Genomic DNA, 17336 nt, shown 5'->3' with positions numbered 1-17336 from the left:
TAGATTTGTTACTATTACTTTTAGTATTTTAAAATATGGGCTAAACAAGATTTTTAAATTAATACAAAAAAGATACTCAAAAGAATGCAGAGGATTAACATTAATATAGAGCAGAATTATCCAAACCAACTAGTGATTAGTAATGTGATTTTTTTTTTTTTTAAAAAATCCAGCATTTATGTAAAAACATTCTCTTGGAGTACTAGGAGTATATATATAAAAAATCCTCATTCATTTTATAATTAAATCAAACTAAGGTTTTTTGAAATCCAATTTTAGATGATTTAACAAAAATGGTAATTTGAAAATATATTTAAGATCATTTATCAGTGTTTTTCACCACTTGTTCATTTTACAATAAACTAAACTACAGATATCTTTAATTTGATATGTTTTAGAAATTGTTCAATTTTGAATTTCAGGTGACCGAGTCTACAATATGGGAATTTTAATGTTAATGAAGTATATGATGTTTCTCTTCAATGGTCTTATATTTGTGAGTACAAATTTGTATACAAGATAAACATATAAAGCTTATGTTTAAATTACATTTTTGTTTAGAGGTTTTCATAGGACTAATCCTTTAGTGACGTGCATGCGCACGTGTATGGGGTTCTAGACCAAGTAATTGCTGTAATTAAATGTAACAATACACATTTTAAAAAAATTAATCACATACATTTAATTTCATTTCTCTGCAGCTGGGTGGCATTTGCCTTTTAGGCATTGGTATATGGATTGTTGCAGATCCAGATGGATTTCAAAGTATCTTTACATCTAATCCATTGCTATATGCTGGGGGTTACATCTTGCTCTTTGTGGGGCTGGCGCTGTCGTTAGTAGGATTCCTGGGATGTTTTGGAGCAATTCGGGAAAACAGATCATTGTTATTATTGGTGAGTACATCTGAAAGCTGTAGAGTTATTTAAATGGTATTTCCATAGACTGTCGTGTCATTCCACACTGTTTTTATTCATGTAACATATTTTAAAGTGAGAATAAAGGTAAATAATTGTGTGAAAAAGTATATAAACCCTTTGGAATTACCTGGATTTCTGTATATTTCTGTGGAGGTTGTTGCTGCCAAAGGAGGGTCAACCAGTTAATAAATTATAAATGATAACGATTCACATACTTTTTCCACCCTGCATTGTGAATGTTTACATGGTTATTGTCTCTGTTTTACTAGTTGAAGTAGACTTTGTTGGTATCAAATTTAATGGCCCATATGCACAGAAACTCAGATTATTCCAAAGGGTATACAACGTCCTTTTCAGACATGAGTCTTTGGACATATCTGTGTGACCATGTAAGAATCATTGTTGAAGGAAGATGGGCTTTGAGTTAAACAAGGCTAGTCAGTCTGGCTTCATCAAGCAAATTCTTTATTTTACTTTCAATTTACTTAGGAGGCACAAAGCTTAACATCAAGCACAAAATATTTGTACAAATGACCCTTTGGTAGTTACAGCTGAAATTTTTTTTTTCTTTTTATTTTCTTTGTGTTGATTAATATTAAAATATTAAAATAAAAATAATAGTAACCTTTTTCCAAACTACCTCTAGCTCGGGCCAGTTGCTTTTCAATCAGTGTAATCTCCTGCCCTGATGTTATCTTATTTCCTTCACCGCAGCCTTACAAAGGCTGTCAGAACTGATCAACAACAATGAAGGTTGATTAACTAAACAGGTTGATTAACTAAAGCTGGATATTGTTGTCAAACTGTGGTTTCAACTCTACCTGCTTCACTTTTCGTTATGGAGGTCCAACTCCATTAAGCTTTCTCTAAAACAAGAGGAATACGCTTTTAATTTATAGATAACACTCTTTAGTGCCAGAGATCTGGACATGTTTCTTCTCTGGAGGTCTGGAATGATTTTAGTAGATTTGCTATAGATATTTAGGTAACAACTTTATAAGCAGTTAGCTGAACCAGCACTGGAGCTGACTAGCGTTAACATGGCAAGAGATATGTTTTGGTTGAATTATGGAAAACATTGGGGAGGTGGGGAAAGGGCCAAATCCTCTAGATTGTACGTTTGGGAGCAGAGCCTTCTATACCTAATGTATCAGTGTATCTTAGATTAATACGTACACATTCATGCTCACATAAACTTATACACAGACATTCATGTTCACCAACACTTATACATAGACATTCATGCTCACCTGCATTCCAGGTTGGAAGGGCCCTTTCTAAACTAATTTGAAGCGGCACGAGGAGACAGGAACAAGCAGTCGCAACAAAGAGCAAAGAGCCAGCATGGCTTACAATAGTCATTGTCAAAATGTTGTAGTAAAGCCATGTTCATTGTATAACTACACCAGCTGTTGTTGAGGTGTAAAATAATGCTAAAAAGCCTCTCCCTCTTTGTTGTATCATGTGCAAACATTTCCCGAGGCTTACATGAACCTTGGGACAAGATATACCTCTTTATCTTTGTATCTGTAATGTCTAATTGGAATAATCCCCTTCTCACTGAACAATTTTATCAGTTTCCTTGTCGACATTGCAAATTATGCAGTAAACCTCTGTTTCTTTACTATGCTTCTTTTCATGTGATTTTCTAGTATTGAGTTTTTGACATCAAGTTGCTCATATTATAATGACTCTTTGGATTCACCTAATGTGGCAGGGTCATCCTCTTTTCTTGCCTTGTGATATAAACCTTGGACATCAGACTTCCTTGGTGCTTCTCCCTTGACAATCTCTGTTATCAAACCTTTTGCAGAAGTCCACTTATTTTGGTTTAGGTGACCTTAAAAAAAGTGATTTTGAAACTAAGCTTTAGCTGTCACATACTCATAGCATTGCTTTTTGTAGTTCTCCCAGTAGACCTGTGCATTTGTATTCAGGCAAACCTGAAAACAAACATGAAGGGTTTTTGTTGTTCAGCCCGAATACCGAACAAACGAACATGGCGGCGGCAAAACGTATATGAAGGCAAAGACACACAACACGAAGAATCTTCGTGTTCGTCCTTGTTTACTAATCTCCATGATCCCTTCCCCATCTAGTATACCTTATCTATGCAGCATTGCAGGGGTTAACGGCAGCGGAAATCAGTAGGTTCGCCGTGCAAGCTACTTTATTAGTCGCCTGCAGGGGCCTCCTCTGGCATCAACCAATTGGTTGGTTTAGTTTTTGCCTTCATAGATTCTTAAAAAACAGTGCGTATTAGAGAATGTATATATCCCATACCAGGATATATTGTCTACACAGAAGTTTGCCTCGGAAGAGCAAAAGGGACTTGTCTATGAAGATATTCTGTTCTAGAGTATATTTAAGCAGAGAACTTTTGAGGGGAAAAGAACAATAGGTCTTAGTTCATATAGCCTATCAAACTGTGGATCACCTTTGGGGGGCCATTGGGCATTATCACTGAAATGCAGGACTCTAAGCAGGTCCAAATATCTGAACTTGCTCATGGTTCAGAGGAAAGGGGGTTGATAGTTTGATGTTTGTGCCCCAACGTGACCGATTGTTTTTTTTTTTTTTTTTATAATACCCATCATTATGGTCGATGCCCAGAATGTTTACATTTCATATGGGTCAATAGCATGTCAGCTTTGATAGTCAGGTGAGCCAAATATTGGTCAGTATAAACATTTCTCTGTCAAGACAAAGATTAAAAAAAAATTGTAAAAAAAAGAAATAAAAAGTTTCTGAAATAAATGGTCTCACTGGCATCAATACTGCTAGCGAGTTTCCATAAATAGGGAGATTTCTGGGGCTACCATGTTTAGATGTACCGAATAACTCTCCACAACAGGTGCAGGGTCAGTGCACCTCCTTTTGTGCGGTGGAAGGTGAACATCTCTGTCACCTTGTATGAAACATTGAACGTCAGATAAATATTCGCTATATGAGGCTGAAAGTATAACAACATTGGGGCATCTGAATCTGACGCCAAAATAGTGTAAGTTTCTTCAGCAGTGAAGAAGCGCATCATTGTTTTTTTTTAAAGTTTTCTCCCTTCTTAACTCTATAACCCACTACACTACCAAGCTGATGCTCTCTGTCTACTTAAAATCACAATGATAAAGGAGACAGGTAACGTCACAGAGCTCAAAAGCCATTGAATCATTGTGATTGGTTATTACAGTGATCACATGACTTTAGGCTGTTTCTAATAAGCTCCCGCGGGACTACCTTGTTTGGAGAGCCATAATTTTACAGCACACATTGAAGTGCGTTGCAGCAATTTGTTCAGGGCATACCGGTGCACCCTAAGAGGTGCCTTGGCACAGCGTTTTACAACACATTGTGCTTTCTGCAAATAAAGTTAATTTCTGCCACGACAAATATCCTGACCACAATCGTACCGTAATTACCCCACCCATCTTCATGCCCCAATGCCATCTTACTTCAACAACACACTATCATTTTCATCTTACTGCTTCAGCTGTTGTAGAGCTTCTCGTGTGTCGAGTGTTTTATGAGTTTTAGTCTACAGCAGCTGGAGTGGTAAATATACTGTGTGTATAAGTGTACAAACAGTAATGTGTGGAGTTTATGGGTACCACAGTGCTCCTCAGCAATTATACATTTTGTGCCTCCATTTGTTTTTATCCCCTTTTCCTTACCAATGGCACAACATATACATCAGCAACAGCTGCAGATATGGTCATGCACTACTGGACAAGTAATGCAATCATTATTGTACCTCACATCCCCTGTATTTCCCCCAGCAATATTCTACAGACCCTGTATTGCTCTCACAGTCCCTGTAATACACCCCCAGCAAGGGCGTAACAATCATGGTGACAGGGGTCGCAGCTACAATGGGCCTGCAACTCTAGGGTGTCTGGGTGACACCTGCAACCTCCCCTTTAAAAGCTGCTAACTGGGGGTAACACCTGCTGCTAGCGGAGTGTAGAGATCATCTGATCAGACTCCCTGCACGCTGTCTGACTCAGTATGCAGTAAGTGACATCACATCCACTTCCTGCATGTTGGATCAGTCTAAATGGAGGGAAATAAATGCAGGCAAGCTGTTTGGGGGTTAAGATGACACAGGCAAGCTGTTTGAGGGCTAAGATGGCACAGGCAAAGTGTTTGTCGACAAGGATGGCTCAGGCAAGCTGGGCACAAAGATAGCACAGTCAGGCTGTTTTGGGGCTAAGATGGCACAGACTAGCTGTTTGGGGACAGAGTTCGACTGGTAAACTGGTGGCAAAGCTGGCACATTTTTTTGCACCAAAATGTTGGCCCTGTGGTTTCTATGTATGTACTGTACCCCAGCCCTTGCATTGTACCTCCAAGCACATTCAAAGTATCTTCCAGCCCCTGTAACGTATCCCTGATTGCCTACCTTTTTTTGTTCACTGGTGGTGCGTATCCCTTGCAGCTGGTTTAACAAGAATGTGTCCAAAACGCCAGATCTGATGTCAAATCTTGTGCAAAAGAGAAACCTGACAGAAGACCTGCTTTTCCATTGCTGAGTTAAGTGGGCCAGTGAAGAGTGATCCTATGTATGCTTCCCTAAGTGTAAGATTATCCCCTAACTATGACTATAGGAAAAGTACAAAAATGCCATGGCCTCCTTAGGGGAAAATGTCTCTGATCTCAGACACTCATTGCTATTAAAATAAACTTCCCAATGGTAAGTCACTTTCCTAATTACAAAAAAATTATGAAAAAACTGATTTTCATTAGATTAGTCTGCTTTAAACATATGCATGTTTTAATGTTGTGTTTCTGTCTAATGTCACTTATTGATAACTAATCTAATTCATTGTATGTATTTTTTTATTCTAGTTCTTCATGCTGATTTTGCTATTCTTCACCGTGGAACTTGTTGGTGTTATTCTTGCACTAACATATCAAAAACTGGTAAATAACTCCAGATTAATGAATATGCTAATGTATGCTAAATTACAGGGCAAAAGAGACTTATTAGAAGCACAATAATAATTTTAACAAGAACACAACTGGTCACTGATTTAAACTCATTAAAACCAAATATAAATTGATTAAGCAAAATTAATTAAGAAAATCATCAAATTGAATAACACCATAAAAATATATGGTTTTGGATATTTGATATGGCTTTTCGCCACTAGGATCTTTAACCCCTTGTGTCTTGCTTGCTGATTAAAAGGCATGAACTTAAATCTTGCTAATATTTCTGGACGTTTGCTATGCACTTAAACTGTAACACATTTATAAGAAATGCCTCATACACACAGTAGTATAACTATTTTGTTCTAATTATAGGCCGAATATAAAGTGTTCAATGTTGTTTTAAAGTTGTTTTTTTGTCATTTAGTATGCTGGGTTTGTAACTGGAATATTGTACAAACAACCCACAAACCACCCACAAAAGTACCGTATTGGCCCGAGTATAGGCCGCACTTTTTTCCCCCGCTTTAGGTCTTTAAAGTGGGAGTGTGGGTTTAAATTCGGGGTTTGGTTCAGTTCGTATCTCCTGACGCCCAGGACATGCAGTTCCAGGTGCCGGGCAGGTGTTTTTTTTTTTCTTTTTCCATTTACCCACAGCAGGGTTAGGATCCAGATCCGCCGCAGCGCTGCAGGAGACCTGGATCCTCCTCACTGGCAGCCGTGGACGTCTGCGCTTTGCGCGTAGACAACCTCCGCTGACGGCACTTCTTCTATGGTGGGGCACCGGCGTGACATAACCTTCTGGTGCTCCACCATAGAAGCCCCGGCGGAAGTGCTGGTAGCGGAGGATGTCTGCGCAGACGTCCACCGGCCCCGCTAGACAGACAGGAAGAATGGGGGTGCATTGGTAAGTCGGGGGGCACTACTAGAAATCAGAGTGGCATATCAGGGGGGCAGAGTGGCATTTCTAAGGGCATAAAGCATATCTGGGGGTCAGAGTGGCATATCTAGGGGCATAAAGCATATCAGGGGCAGAGTGGCATATCAATAAGTAAGGTGCATAATGAATTAAGGGTGGGACCTTAAAATGGCTATTGGTTTTCTGTCTGTATATAAGATAGGCTGACAAACTGATAGATAACAAAAATGTTAAAATACATGTGTTCCTGTTCATTAGATAAAATACCGTTTTACCATTTCACTAATGTATATTTTTTCTTTAAAAAATTTTTTTTTCTTGAAAATAGCACCAAACTTTAAGGGTACGGCCTATATTCGAGCCAATACGGTATATATTTCCAGAAAACAGACAACCCAGGCTATGTTGGTAGGAGCATTTGGACATTTGCCATGCAGCCATTTGTCCTCCAATCACTGCAACTAAATGTATTTCAACGATTTTGCCAACTGTTCTACTTTGCCTAGTTTTTGCCCAGGTTATCTGCTGTGGCAGAGAAATTTCCCAAAACATGTTCAGATGCATCTCTAGATTAAGGAAACGCCCAACCTTCATGTTTATTTGTTGACTTGGTGGATATTACAAAAATGTAATACATAATTTTACCCATACAAAACATTGTCGACTGTTGGTCTCAAATCAGAAACAAATGTGTATAATCTATTAAACAATTTCTTTCTAAAAACAAACTAGAAAAGACACCTTTATACATTTTAGTTCGAAGAAGCAATTTTGCCTTTATATAATTAATCACCTTCTAGAAATCTAAATTGAGCACTGTACTTTATTGCATTATTTGCAAAGACTTCCCTTATGGCAGACAGGTAAAATATTCCATGTCAATACCACAACATGATTTTGCCAAACTATATATTGTCGTCATGTGTACTAATCTATACTGTATACTACAATAATCTTACTTACAAAGCAGAACCAATCTATACATACTAGGAAACCAATCCTTTTGCATAAATTCCTAAATGTATGCAGATGTCTAAGCTAAGAACAAAGTTGATTTTTTTGCTATTTCTCATTTAATAGTTATGTGCCTAATTGTTTTTGAAATATTTAAATTTCCACAGTTTGGTTTTTCAAAGCAGGCACCAGATGACGTTCACATCAGTAGGTTGTTTTTTTAGTGGGCCTTAATATTTTTATTTAACTAGTAGAATCTATGTTAGGCAAAGCTGACGGCAGCGGGAAACACCCCCATTTAAAAGAATTCGGTTCTTGACCCGGAGAACCGGAGGACCAGCGCTTGCCCGGCAATCTCCGGGTCAAACCCGGAGAGTTCCCAGGTATGCATATACAACAGCTACTGCACCAAATCTGCCGCTAGTGAGTGTGTTGCAGATGAACAGTCGGGCCAATTTTACTATCCTTTTTAGGTATTTATATAAATATTATTATAATATTTTTTCTGTTTTTAAAACACTAAATGGTAGCACTTTGGATTGCGTTCCGTGATACAGAACATACATATTTTTGTGTTTATTTACAAATAGTGTAAGGATTCGGCCCCAGCCCTGCAAACTGGCAGGAGTGGCCGTACCCTTTAAGAGGTCTGCCTGGAGTTGAGCTCTTCTCCACGGCTTGTTGTTTGGTTTACTGGTGTGACTGAACCCTGATAGGTTTTTGGCTAGGGTGACCACATTTTTGCCATTCAGGGACACACTATGAAGCACATGAGATTACACACAGGTGTATATTATATACGCACTGATTCACATATGCACTCCATCACATACACATAAAATACAGAAAGAAGTTTATATATTCACATGTAAACTATTTTTTCATATTTAATAAAAACAATGATTGAGAAAAATGCATATTTATCCCCGTCAGAAGTGCCGGCAGCAGCGGAGGTTGTCTGCGCGCATTGCACAGACCCCCAACTGCTTCCGGAGAGGAGGATCCAGGTCCCCTGCAGCGCCTCTATTTGAGGTCTGATTAGAAGACGACCTAGAATATAAGACCTCGTCTTATAATTGAGCAAATACGGTAATTATTAGGAAGCCTTGGAAACCAAGTTGATTTCAGATTTAATAATATACTTATAATATACATACAATCATTACAGACATGGGCATATTCCCCTCTATTACCAGACATGAGCCGATACAGAGAATAAACTCTTCTTTACCAGACACTACACACACACTCACTCACACAAACAGACAAATGCAGTCACACAAACAGACCAACACAGTGACAGACAAACGCAGTCACATATATAAGTCAAACACACACACCTGGTGCTGGATGCAGCTTACACTGAGCTTGGTGTGAAGGAGGGACTGTCAGGCAATCAGGAGAGTTGAGAAGTGTCTCATGTTTGGCTGAGACTTCATTTACTCAGACTTCTATTTCCAGGACAATGCAGTGTCCTGAATTGAGACAATTGGACAGAGGATGTTGCTGTAAATAAATAAGGGGTATTTGTTATCAGTAGGTACCTAATTTCTGGAATAAACCCGAAGTCAATTTTGAATCAATTTTTTTTTTCCTTATTGCTGCCGTATTCGACATATTATTCACATTTCATGAAAGATTATTAAAAATAAGTGGTATAAAGAGAAAGCCCTAGCTGTACTTGAAAAGACAATGTATAATTTGTGTTATATCGTAACAATGATATTCTAAAAATGGTAAGACCCTGCCACTGTCACAAAGGGTTTATGAAGGGGATCCTATTTGTATTTTATTAAAATTTTTTAACATATGTTGCCATGGGGAAAGTGGAAAGATATTTGAGGAAAGTGGATGGGGGCTTTTGGGGCAAATGGAAGGCACCTTGGGAATTAACGTAATGGGGCCTGACCGGTGGGAGACAGAAATTTATGATGTTGCCCTGTTAATGCCCATGAGCAGAAGAATACCTTAGCTGTGAATAGGCAACAATGAAAATCTTGTCATAGGGAGGTCTCAAATTCTGACTCACTTGTCATTTCAAAGTAAATAATCTCAAGAACAGTCCCATTTAAAAAGGAAGTTTAGAGCCCAAATACAAATTAAATTTCCCTACCAGGTTTTAAGTGATTGGTGCCATCTTTATCTTGGTCCATCTGCATCTACTTTTTAATTGTCTATGCTCTACCCATATACATTTACTAAGCTGCTACACATTATTTTGTGTTCTTTGTTTTTTTTTGCCAGTATGACCTTGCATATTTCCTATAATTGTGTTGAGCCATACATTAATGTAAAATTAGCCAATTAATGGTGAGAATTCGTGCCAAATGGTGATATGGCATGCTAAATATCTTTCCTGAGTATGCATTTATAAGTCATTAATAGATTATCTTGTCTATCTGTCTGTCTATCTCTATACATTCTGTATATCTATCTAAATCTAAAACATAATTATATGAGACCTGATGTTATGTTTTTTTATGTGCCCAATAGATCAAGGAAGAACATTTTCTTGTTGAGTTGCAGAAATTTTACAAAGGCGACAACTCCACCGAAGTCTTCAGTCAATCCTGGAACACCATCATGATAGCAGTAAGATATTCAGCTTTTTGAAACATTGGATTCATTCTCTACTCTACTGTTTTAAACTCTTTGCTCCCAAATTAAAGTGTAGGTATTAACCATTATGACTTTATTTCATAACTATGACTGTGCAGCACTGAAAACACATGTAACGAAAGTAATCAAAACACCATCCAAGTCCAGTTAAGTTAATTTATAAATAATATCATCATATCATTGAAGAGGTGTTCCTGGTGTCTACAAAGAGTGCACAAAATTTTATTTTTATCCAAGCAAATTCTTAAAAAATAATACATATTGTACGCTTCACATAAAAAAGGGACTATGGTTCAACAAATGTGGTTAAATGTCTTTAGGTAACAAAAAATATTTTTCATGAAGGAGTTTCTAACAAATTTTTAAAGGCTTCCCATATAGGTTACATTTGAAGAAAATGATTTACTACAGATCCAAAACAACAAGAAGTAATGTTGGGCGCTGTGTCAAATGCTGACTATCCAAGTTGATTGTGGCTAGCGGGACAATATAGTATTGTAAACCTTTTAAATATGTGTTAGAAAAGTTTTATGTTTGATATATTACAACACGGAAACTGGTTTTCTCTGTTTTCTCCTTTTTTTCTTTTCTGACAATCATTTGAGGCTATGGCAACACATCCAAAAATACACAGCAAAGTTATCTATGGATACAGTGATGATTTATTATATTTATACAGACTTATCTGGATTTGGGTAGTATTTAGTTGGTTATTTTTTATATTTAGTATTGTATAATTGGAGTTGGCAATCATGCTTTAGCTATTACTGCAGTGTAGTGCTGGTCAGTTATCATGGCCTGACTGGCCATCACAGGGCAGCCCTGGCACTTTAAGGCCAGTGGCCACCTGACGTCATTGCAGCTGACTGCTGGATATGCACTGCATATACTTATCTTTTTATGATGACATAGTGTGTGGCCTGGCATATCCAGCCAACGGCCACACTCTGTATCACCCTATCTGCTGCCGAAATGGCGGATGAGATTAGTATGGGGAGGCTTGGACATTTTAACATGCAGTACTAGGGGCAGGTTGGCCCTGGGGGCAAGGAAGAAATTCCCTCCCTTGGGTCCTAGAAAAAAGCTTCCAGGAAGGAAATGTTGTGAGGCAGTTTGGAGGCAGAGAGGAAAAGAGTAAGAGGGAGGGAGTATGTATGTATGTTATAGTGAACATGTATGTGTTAGCATGAGTTTGTATATCTAAATGTGTGTGTTAGCTTGAGTGTGGATGTTTAAGTGTGTGTTGCGTACTAGACCTGGGTGCCCATTCCTGGGTTCGGTTCGTGTGAATATTAGTGTACATTCTTTGTGTTCGTTTTTGTTGAAGGAGTTAATAAGGGGTTAATGCGGTACACACTACGCAGCAGCTTTGGCGCCAGGATTTTAAAGGTCCGTACGAGCAACTATATTGGTCGAGCAACTCTATTGAAGTGCGAGAAACTCTATTGAAGTGCACCAATTGGTTGATGCCAGAGGAGGCCCATGCAGACGACCAATAGAGTCGCTTGCACGACCCTTTAACTCCTGACGGGGAACTTGGCCTGTCTCCCCGCTCCAGGAGGTAAAGGTCTTTAATTCCAGACGGCGAACCTAGTGATTTCCGCTCCCGTTTTCTATGCAGAGCCCTAGTTTCCAGGGACTAAGAAAAGTATTCAGAGGTTGGGCAGACTAGATGGGCCGAATGGTTCTTATCTGCCATCACTTTCTATGTTTCTATCTAAATGGAATTGTTCCCAATGTTTTCGTGCTGAGCAGCATTGGCATAAAAATTGTTGGAGCTGTTTAGAGCATATTATATATTGTGTGAAAGATGGCTTCTATTTAAGCAGGAGATTGGAAAGAGCAGTTTATTCCAGTGACTAATGGGTTAACTGGTGGTCCTATTAACACAGGTGCCCCAGGTTTAACTCTGCAGTGTGAGATAAATGCAGGGTGGAGGAAACAGCCTCTCTCTCTGACAGCCCACTGCAATTTGTCGACATCTTGGAAGGAACAGGAGGTTCCACTGTGCTACAAGGTGGGCTGGTAGGAGAGATCACTTTTGGGAATCCGTTAGAAGTATATTCTGTTTTATTCTTACCGGAAACCAGCTTAGCTGGCCAGTTCTTTGTTAGTCAGGGAAGACTACTGTATAGTAAGCCTCCTTAACCCTGATGAAGGGAGGATAACTCTCGAAATCTTGTCTTTTAAATATTATGTTAGTCCAATAAAAAAGGTATCACCGCATACTGCAATACTCTGATTTTTTTGACATTGTGTCTACTGGACTAATACGGCTTCACCCTTTTACATTATATATATATACATATATATATATATATATATATATATAGTTAAGAACTGTCTATAAGTTTATAAACCTGTTTTTTTATTAGAACAACATAAAGTGAATTATGTGCCTACTCCAAAAACTAAATGAAGTGTCTTGCCATAATGCATAGTGCCACGTTTGCTGAAAACCAAAGCATATCAGCACAAACATGGTGGTGGAGGGATGATGATGATGATTTGGGGTTGTTTTTCAGCCACAGGAGGACAATCATTCCAAGCACACCAGCAAATCTGCAACACCATGGCTGAAAAAATGGAGAAGCCATGAGTGAAGAGCTAAGAACACCTTATGATTTAATAACTTTAGCAGCAATTACTTTATAAAGTTGCTTCAGTTCATTGAGGTTTTAGGGCATTTGTTTATGTACCTCTCTCTCTTAAGTTCCAGCAACAGCATTTCAACTGGGTTGAAGCCTGGACTTTGGCTGCGCCATTGCAACACCTTTATTCTTATCTCTTGGCTTCATTTTTGTTGAATAAATCATGACATGATGTAATATGTCGTGTTGTTGTTCATTTGAGGTTCTATTTAATTTTTAGACCAGCTAAGGAACAGATGATTGTTGTTATGTAGTGATATGTAAAACCATAGAATTCCAAGAGGGTGTACTTTCTTTTTCACATGACTGTACTTAAAATTCCTTTTTTCTAAAAAAACTGCGTAACTAAAACAGCATAATAATCATCTTCAGAGAAAAATCAATTTAAACAATAATGTACATTTCTATGATTTTAGTTTCCTATTTTTTATCATGCTTATTTATTTTAATTTCAGCTATCTTGTTGTGGCATATCTGGACTAAGTGATTTTGACAACAGATCCCATTTCCATTACATTTATCCTTTGACACCGTGGCCTGATGCCTGCTGCAGTCGTGATGATCCTGTTTTGTCCGGGATAATTCTTGACAGGGAGCAGTGCATGCAGAATAAGCCAGGCTTCATCAATAATCAGGTAATAAGCAAAAGCCACTTGTTTGAATTAAAAGTGTACAAAATGCATCTAATTAAAAACCATTTTTATCTCTGTTTATGAAGTAGGAATGCAATTAGTGTTCCTGAATTTCAGATGTTTTCTGTCTTTATCAAAATTTTACAAGATTTCTTAGGTTGTAGGTTAAGGCTGAGCCCTGTTTACTAAATAATGTTTAGAGAAATTACAGGCAGGGCACCAATGTAGAGAGGCTCAATATAACTATATAAAATATCATGCCTCGACTGCCAACAGGCACACTGGACAAATGCCTGGTGGACTGGTGCCTGATAAGACATTCTACATATCTTTATTGCCACTAGTGTGGCACATCCAGTGCTTTAGTGTGACTGTCTACTTGATACTATGAATATTCATCCGTTCCCTAATAATGTGAGCAAAATAAATCCCTAACACTGTAACCAGACACTTATTTCACCGAGATCCACATTGGCGTCATCAGGCCGGGGAATTAATAAGCGGATAACCCGGCTTTGGAGCCAGAATTTCAAGGTCCGTTAAAAAAAACCCTCTATTGGTCACCAGCAGGGGGCTCGTAGGGGTAAAAATATACCGCATTTGCTCAAATATAGGCCGCATCTGAATATAGGCCGCACCCTTAAAGTTTGGTGCTATTTTAAAGAATTTTAAATAAATTCCTAATGCACCTTACTTATAGATATGCCACTCTGTGCCCCAGATATGACACTCTGTCCAAGATATGTTTTATAACCCCAGATATGCCACTCTGCCCCAGATATGCCACTCTGTCCCTAATATGCTTTATAACCCTTGATATGCTTTATGCCCCCTAGAAATGCCCACCTGCGCCCAGATATGCTTTATACCCCCTAGAAGTGCCACTCTGCCCCACTGATATGCCACTCTGCTTCCTAGAAGTGCCACCCCCAGACTCCCTGATGTCTAGCGGGGACGGCCGGTGGATGTCAGTGCGATGTGCGCAAACAACCTCCGCTGCCGGCACTTTTATGACAGAGAAGCACTGGCGGGAGTGCCGGCAGTGGAGGTTGTCTATGTGCATCGCCTCAGCTGGTGAACGTATACGCGATACGCGTAGACAACCTCCGCTGCTGGCACTTTTGTGGTGGAGAAGCACTGGCGGGAGTGCTATGTGCATCGTCTCAGCCGGTGAACGTCTACGCGATTAGCGTAGACAACCTCCGCTGCCAGCACTTCTGCGCGGGCTTCTATGGTGGAGCACCGGAAGGTTATGTCACCTATAGAAGCCCTGGCAACGGAGTTTGTCTACGCGCAGGAGGATCCAGGTCCCCTGCAGTGCTGCTTACTCACAGCAGGGATAAATATTTTAAAAAACCACATGCCCGGATCTGCATGTCCCAGGTGTTGGGCGATACGAACTGCCCATCCCTGCGCTAAACCCAGAATTTAGGCCACACCCTCACTTTAGAGACCTAAAGTGTGTGTGTGTGTGGGGGAATTTACAGATAATACTGCTTTCTATAATAACAACCCCCCCCAAAACACATGTCCAAAGTGACCACTCATTCTATTCTTCAAAGGTAATCAAAGCTCTATTTATTCACTATATACTGAGTCAGACATTGATGGTGGTACAGCATAACTCCTAACACTATATAATAAACCTGACACAGTGGTACAACATAACCCCTATCACTATATACTGAGCTAGACACAGACTGTGGTACAGCATAACTTCCAGTACTATATACTGAGCCAGACATTGACTGTGGTACAGCATAGACCCCATTACTATATACTGAGCCAAACACGGATAGTAATACAGCATAACTATATACTGAGCCATTCATTGACAGTGGTAAAGCATAACTGCCATCACTATATACTGAGCCAGGTTCATTTCCTTATGGCACAATTAACACCTTGCAGTGATGCCATCTCCCACCCTCTCAACCGAATCCTACACTTTACTAAAGTGCTGTACATCAGATGAGGCAGTACTAGCGTTTATTTATTTTTCCATGAGAGTATTAGTCATGGTGGTGTTGGTACTGGTGCCAGTACATGTAGCAAAACCCCAAAATCATGAAATATGTCTTCCTGGTTCAACCATATAAAAGGTAAATCATGTGTTCTCATTACATTAGTGATTATAATGTGCGACCTAGAAAGATAAGTGGTGACAATAAGTCCAGCAATATGGCCACTGCGCTATTGAGGATTTTTGTTTTTTCTTGTGTCATGGAGGAATATATCACTTTTTTAACTTGGAATTAGAAATAAAGAAAATGTTTTACTACTGTGAATGCCCCCCCATTGTCTTTGTCTGCAATAGGTAATACATTTTACGCCTGTTTGGGATCTTGTTTGTTTTTTCTATTTCTTGATTAAAATGATGGCTTAATGCACCGTACCCAGGAGGCAACCACAATTTTTGTGGAGTTGCTATTTGAATTTTGGGAATATGCAGTTTGTTGTAGACTTGTGCAAATGGACAAAAAAAATATTTGGATTAATTTTTAGTTTCGTTTTTGGTCTGTTCATATTCGGTCAGCAAACTCTGTATCTTGCTCTTTCGGTTCAGACAAATTCAGAGGGCTTTTTTGATCTGCAAATAAAATTTGTTGATACTCATTTTTTTATTTATTCTCTCACACACTCTCATTATCTCTTAATGTATCTCTATCTTCTCTGACAACTACTTTTTTGTGTGCGCTTCACTTTCTCTTCATCTCCTTCTCCCAGCTTCCCCTGCATTGTCCCGGTTTCTGCTGTGTACTTCCCTTATTACAGAAATGAAGGACAGGCTGTCTGGCAAGGCTGTGGAAGTACTACACCAGGCCAGAATAATGCAGACAGATTTGCAGAGAAAGAGAAGTGTAAAAATGGTTACACTAACTACTCTAACACTTTGTCTGCTGCACATCCATGATGGAACTCTTCTGTTCCACCACATCCCAAAGGTGCTCTGTTGGAATGAGATCTGGTGACTGTGGAGGCCCTTGGAGTACAGTGAACTCATTGTCATGTTCAAGAAACTAGTTCGAGAGGATGTGAGCTTTGTGACATGGTGCATTATCCTGATGGAAGTAGCCATCAGAAGATGGGTACACTGTGGTCATAAAGGGATGGATATGGTCAGCAACAATACTCAAGTAAGCTGTTGCATTAAAGTTCGACGTGTTGTGGGTTCAGAGATGGTATTCTGCATACCTTGATTGTAACAAGTGGTTATTTCAGTTACTGTTGCCTTTCTGTCATCTCGAACCAGTCTGTCCATTCTCCTCTGACAACAATGAACTGTGACTTTGACAAATCCTCAGTCACTTTTCCTTGGTTACATTATTTCAGCCCATGGTCTTCAAATGGCCCCTACCAAATTAAAAGCAGTAACCGACTAGTGACACTTGACTGATATTAAAGGGGTGAACCACTTCCTTGGTTTTGCTAATTATTACCGTTGCTTTATTAAAACTTTTTTTAAGAATCGTTGCACCAATTACAGCCCTTACCAAGAAAGAGTCCAATGTTAAAAAGTGGTCACAAGCGGTAAAAGCAATCCTAAAACACCCACATACTAATAGGTCCTTTTATTGTGTAGGTTGATGCCCACAACAACTGAAGCCCAAGCGAACTTGCAAACTTTTGCTAAAAGCCCTCAAAGCCTGCAATACACTGCTCCATCTTCCCAACAACCACAGAAGACCATGTTAACTTGAAAACTTTTGCTAAA

The 17336-nt window shown here is 39.1% G+C and overlaps 1 protein-coding gene across 1 annotated transcript in view; it reads left to right on the top strand.

Moving 5' to 3' along the window:
- Positions 1-439: 439 nt before the first annotated feature.
- Positions 440-17336, top strand: part of LOC128473652 (tetraspanin-18-like) — a 39091-nt gene continuing 22194 nt past the window's right edge. The window contains exons 1-5 of the mRNA XM_053455904.1: positions 440-496; positions 702-896; positions 5763-5837; positions 10213-10311; positions 13445-13624. Coding sequence (XP_053311879.1) covers positions 440-496; positions 702-896; positions 5763-5837; positions 10213-10311; positions 13445-13624 — 606 coding nt within the window. The remainder of the gene's footprint in view (positions 497-701; positions 897-5762; positions 5838-10212; positions 10312-13444; positions 13625-17336) is intronic.

This window comes from Spea bombifrons, chromosome 2 (genome assembly GCF_027358695.1).
Source record: "Spea bombifrons isolate aSpeBom1 chromosome 2, aSpeBom1.2.pri, whole genome shotgun sequence".
NCBI lineage: Eukaryota > Metazoa > Chordata > Amphibia > Anura > Pelobatidae > Spea > Spea bombifrons.
This window is presented reverse-complemented; position numbering and strand designations above follow the sequence as displayed.